Genomic DNA, 6,065 nt, shown 5'->3' with positions numbered 1-6,065 from the left:
TGAAACACTTATGCAACCAGGTTAGTGCAAACGTTTTTATTAACTTTTCCTCTTTAGTCAACATTCAAAACAGTTTCCAAAAACATTTCAGATAAATTTCTCCCTGTGTCCAAACAGCTGAAGGTACTAAAACTTTCTGTCCCAAAAAGGTTCAAGAGTCAAATTACTTTCACACAGCAGGTTTTTTAAATTAGATGACTTTTATAGGTAATTTAACATCGACTGTAGCTGGTTTCAGAGACAGGAAGTCATCAGGGTTAACAGCCTGGAGTTCAGACCTGCTGGAGATCAGCCTGCAGCGTCACCGGCAATCGCTGGCCGACCAGACGATGTTTTTGGAAATTAAAGGCGACGCACGTCAGATTCACACGTTACGGCTGAAAGGGAGCGGAGGGAGGATGACGAAGTGCTGCAGCAGCGTGTGAACCGCCGGCAGCAGCATCTACAGCAGAGTGACGCCTGAGCACGACAGTCACAGCTGCTCAGCTCAGGCTCTGTGTGCGTAGATCTACGCCGCTCAGACTCAGAACCGGCCTTGAACGCCAGCTCCGTCTCCGCCATCCGCTCGATTTGCTGGTGGACCTGCCGCCCCTCCTGCTGGGTCAAAGTTCGCTCCATGTGGCGGTAGACGATGCGGTAGCAGTGACTCCGCCGGCCCGTCCTGAAACGCACAGAAACAATCGGACCGTTAGCATCACCATGTAACGATGTGTCTTCATGTCTGACGTTTGTTTTAAACTAAGAGTTCGCAGAGTTCTGCTGCTTCATGACCCGGTCTGTTACTTTTCACAGTAACATTTGTGTCTCGTTTTATTATTTTATTTATTTTACTCTGTTAAATCACCAGCTAACTCTTTGGTAATGAAATGTAAAATATTAGAGGATCAAGTAAAAACCCAAATTATTCAGGCAGAGAAGTTTTATGTTTCAAGACGATGAGACGAAGACGTTTCACTCTTCCTCACATTGGCACCCATTTCTGGACCCGAATGACTGATTCCTTTCATGATTCACCAAAAAGAATCATTTAAGTCGGACTGAAATGTGACGCTGATCCAAAATCCTCTGGTGGTTCAGATGAAGGTTGAGCCGTTTGAGCTCAGTGATGCGAGCAGCATTGTAAGGCATGGTGGTGGCAGGGTCATGCTGAGGGCCTGCTGAAAGCAGATGGGATGGTTTTGTCCTCAAACAGGAAGTGGAAACTGTTTCTGTCTCTAATGGGAAACTACTTCCTGTTGAAACCAGGAAGCCTCGTCATGTACTTCCTGTTTACTCCGTTCTGTCCTTCCTCCTCTATTCCAGCTCTTCATCATCTTGCCCTTTCTCTCTCCACCTCCACAGTTGACAAAATGACTAACAACACATTAAACCTACAATAACAAAACACAACATGATCTCCTCTCTCTCTCTCCATTCATTCTCTATGTCGCTCGCCCGCGCTCAGCGGCTCATGAATAATTGAACATCGCTACATTTGGTGGAAATGTCAGAGAGAGAGACTAATGCAATTACACACACACACGCACACACACACACACACACACACACACACACACACACACACAGACTGACTGGTATTTATGAGATAGAGTATTAATGTTTAATAATTGATGTCTCCATCATCCAGCCCATATAGCTGGAAGGGGGATCGATACAGGGACACCTGTACACTGCACACACACACACACACACACACACACACACACACACACACACACACACACACACACACACACCACACACACACACTGCAGGGTAAATGTGCCATAATGAAGCACATGTTACATTATTCATATTTATTATTGAGCCTCAAATTTCAATTTTTTACCAGGAATTAAAAATCTTCAAATCAAATGATTTCCTCTTCATTTTGTGGCCTGAAGGAAAAAACTGAATTGTTTGGGCTTCATTATTATTATTAGCTTTATTAAATTCAAAGATAAAAACTGGTTACACTGGAAGCTGAGGAAGAAACAGGGAAACTGAGCTGCTGAGTGAAACAAAAAGTAAAGATCATCATGACTCTTCATCTCTTATTGAAGATCAAATCTCACTGACTTTTTGTCTCATTAAAATTTCACTAAAATAGAAAACAGGTTGGAAACACCAGAAGCTAATTAAAGACTTTTCCAAACTTTTCCAGGCTGCCTGGAAACCCGACTGATGGAAAACCAACCAGACTTCTGATTTAAATAAAAATGATTCCCAACCGCTCTGGAGGAGCTCCAGAGATCTGCTGCTCAGGTGGGATACAAAAATAAAACAGGAAGTCTTAAAGTTGAAATCAAACTGGGAAGCAGACGAACGTCTGGAAGAGGAGAAACAGTTTCTGACCAAACGCGTCCCGAACCAGGAGTTGGCTGCATCATGCTGAGGGTCAGGCTCGTCGATTCAGTGAATTACCCAGAAGCCTGTGGTAAACGCGTGTCTGAGTGAAACATGCGGACGGTTCAGGTGTGATTACTGCTGCTGAACCCGGTTCATCTGTCCTGGCGTTCAAACGGCTGCGCTGCTGTGAAGCCAATCAAAGAGCTGCTGTGGGCGGAGAGTCGCAGAAATGATTAAAACCAAATTATCTAACAGCCGTAATGAAACAGGCTGAACCTCCTGTGTGCCACTCGGAGCTATTTATGAACACAAGCAGTCGGCAGGCCGAGGTTAGCGCCGAGTGAGGCAGAAAATAACTCGTCAGGAACTTCGCCTTTAATTGCTGCTGCAGGTTTTTCTTAGACTTTTAATTGCTCTGGTGAAAACAGGCTCCATTTCTCCTGAGCTCGCCGGCAGCAGAGCGGCCATCATGGTTTGGTTAGCAGGTCCAACAGGAAACAGATCAAACTGAGAGGAGAAACAAACAACAAAAACATTCAGGAACAAACAGCCGGAGCGCCGCTGGCAGATTCACGAACTGATGACGGATGAAGGGAAGGTCGGGATTTCAGACTTTCCTCCATCACTTCTGTCCAATCAGAGCAACGATTGTTAACTTTGTTAACAATCCAACGAAGGAGCTGTGGTTCTCTTTCTCTCTACTCTTGAGCAACCTGTTCCCCTCCTGGCCTGTGGGGGCGCTGCACCAACAACCACTGCAGGAAACGACACTAAAACCTCTGGAGACACTGAGAGCAACTTCCTATTTCACCAAGGCGTCAGTGTTTATTGATTTTTCTTTAGTCTTTGGCTGAAGACCAGGAGCCATTTCTGCTGCTAGCGCTAGGCTAACATGTTAGCTTTGGTTGGATTTACCCAGAATGCCCTGCGGTTTTGTCCACTTCCTGCTTTTGGAGCGGTCTTTGGTCAGGTTGGCGTTCACATTCAAACCGAACCAGAGTTCACTTAAACCGAACCCAGACCGAGGTTTGGAGGACCAGAGGTCAGAGGTCGACACCTCACCAACTGAACTGGACTTTGACTAGTTCACTGGGCTGGAGTTGAACTAAATAAACCTGGATGAGTTTTCCTCCAGAGGGCGCTAATCCTTCATCCAGGACGATCTCAGATAAAATCCTGGTTTTCTCAGAACCAATTGGATCAGTCGGTTTGTGGGAGCTTGGACTCTTCCCTCATGGTGGACTGAAGCTAACGCTACTAGCCTGAAGCTAATGCTACTAGCCTGAAGCTAACGCTACTAGCCTGAAGCTAATGCTACTAGCCTGAAGTTAACGCTACTAGCCTGAAGCTAATGCTACTAGCCTGGAAACATCCTGAGGTCCAGGAGGAGAAGCTGCTGATGCTGATGAGGACGGATGGACAGATGGACAGATGGACATGGGTTTATGAGACTGAAGCTCTTCCAGTTCATCTGGAGACGATGCGTCTCTTGGCTGAAGTTCTCTGGATGTTCATAAATATCAGCAACGATTAGAGGAGCTGCTCAGCTGGAGGCAACAAGGAGCAACAGCAACCAGCAACAGGCTGGCGGTAATCATTATCAGACTGGAATCAGATCTATCAGAGAATCGATTGATCGGTTTATTATGAATGGATCCTAAACATTTCAGCTGTTTTAAACCAGATGTGATTCAGATTCAGTGATTCTTCACATGAACTTTTCTTCCTCTCCTCTTCCTCTCCTCTTCCTCCCTGATCCAGAAGTCGCCAGCAGTCGATGTTTTTCCTCTCGTCTCCATTTTTACCCGGACAGACGCTGAACCAACAGCTCAACCTAATTCCTTCTTCAAAGCCTCTGCTCTTCCCTCCATCCATCCTTCGTCCCTCCAGGGCCACAAATCGCCCAAATCAATTAGCATTCAGCCAGACAGCTGCGCTTCAACCGCCGCTGCTGCTCCCTGCTTAAGCTCCCACTGAGATCCTCCCAAAGGGACGGACGGGAGGAAGAGAGGGACGGACGGACGGGAGGAAGAGAGGGACGGACGGACGGGAGGAAGAGAGGGACGGACGGACGGGAGGAAGAGAGGACGGACGGACGGGAGGAAGAGAGGGACGGACGGACGGGAGGAAGAGAGGGACGGATGGACGGGAGGAAGAGGGGACGGACGGACGGAGGAAGAGAGGGACGGACGGACGGGAGGAAGAGAGGGACGGACGGATGGCGCCTTGTGAACCGGAGCTTCGAAAGAAACGTTTCTAGGAATATTCACGGCTCTATGAAGGTCCAGTCACACCGGCAGAGCAGAGAAAACCAGCCGGCTTTCAGCATCTATACATTCTACATCTATAGAAACAACAAGAGGATTTAACTAGAAACAATCTGAAATCAACCAGTAGAAAACTGATCAGATTTTACTGCACATTAAACTTTCTGCTATCTGCATTAAAAGTACGATAAATAAAAAATAATCCGTCACCTGCAGAAGTTCTTGATTTTTATAATAATTAGTTTGTTTCTTTCAGCTGCAAAAACCTTTATTTCTCCAATAATCGTCCTGATTATCATCTTCTACAGAGTCATGAAGAAGTTTATTATTCTGGAAGTAAACAATTATTTTTACGTCTCAGTAACATAAAAATAGATTTTTAAATTTTTTAAATTATAAATTTTAAAAATCTGTAATTTTTTAAATCCAACTTTTGTTGCCATTAAAGTCTAAATGTTATTAATAATTACAGTTTAATTTAAACAGTTTATTTTGAATAAAACTGCAGAGCAGCAACTTATTTGGATAAATCAGATTTAACTGAATAAAAAAAAACAACATTATTGATTTTATAAATCAACTTTATTGCAGATCAAGCTGTTTTTATGTTTATGAGTTTATTAAAGCAGAACTAAAACAGAAAACTTAATGTTTTAAAAATAACATCAGTCAAATCAATTCTCAACTAGCTGGTTAACTAACTGGTTTAATGGTGAATTGACTGGATGACTAGTTGTTAGTTTTACTGGTTAACTGGTAGATTAATATCCTGTAAAGCAGCAGAAACTCAGACTAAAACCAGCTGATTAGAGTTTGATTAGAAATGTAACAATATAATATTTATTCTTTGTGTTTATGATGTAAAACTCTTTGAAGTGCTTCACTAATAATGCCGCGGCCCTGATGCCGCGGCCCTGATGCTGCGGCCCTGATGCTGCGGTTCATCATGGCCGCCGCCTCACATGTCAGCTCCATCAGAGCTCGTCGTTTCCTCGCCGCCGGAGAACATCTGATATTTTTTACACCTCTGAGGCAGAGCGCCGCGGTCGCCTGGAACAAGCTGCCTGGTTTCCCCAGAAACCGATTCCAAGCGATTCTGCCGCCATCTGCTGCAGAAACCCGACGACCTCCACCAGAACCAGAACCACCAGAACCAGAACCACCAGAACCAGAACCACCAGAACCAAAACCACCAGAATCAAACACTCTGGACTCATGACTCCAGGTCTGCTTCACCTGGAGGACCTCTGACCTCCAGGTGAAGACAGTGACTGAAGGCTGGAGCCACTGGTTGGTTACTGGAGCCACTGGTTGGTTACTGGAGCCACTGGTTGGTTACTGGAGCCACTGGTTGGTTACTGGAGCCACTGGTTGGTTACTGGAGCCACTGGTTGGGTGATGAACTAGTTGCTGACGTCTCCATGTTTTGGATGGAGGATCAGATTTTATATGAATCGGTAGAAATGTGTT

The 6,065-nt window shown here is 45.2% G+C and overlaps 1 protein-coding gene across 1 annotated transcript in view; it reads right to left on the bottom strand.

The window, feature by feature from the left end:
- Positions 1 to 400: 400 nt before the first annotated feature.
- fars2 (phenylalanyl-tRNA synthetase 2, mitochondrial) overlaps positions 401 to 6,065 on the bottom strand; it is a 54,596-nt gene continuing 48,931 nt past the window's right edge. The window contains 2 exon segments of the mRNA XM_055025102.1: positions 401 to 546; positions 549 to 661. Coding sequence (XP_054881077.1) covers positions 524 to 546; positions 549 to 661 — 136 coding nt within the window. The 3' untranslated portion in view covers positions 401 to 523.

Source organism: Poeciliopsis prolifica, unplaced genomic scaffold (genome assembly GCF_027474105.1).
Source record: "Poeciliopsis prolifica strain line A6 unplaced genomic scaffold, Auburn_PproV2 SCAFFOLD136, whole genome shotgun sequence".
Lineage (NCBI taxonomy): Eukaryota > Metazoa > Chordata > Actinopteri > Cyprinodontiformes > Poeciliidae > Poeciliopsis > Poeciliopsis prolifica.
This window is presented reverse-complemented; position numbering and strand designations above follow the sequence as displayed.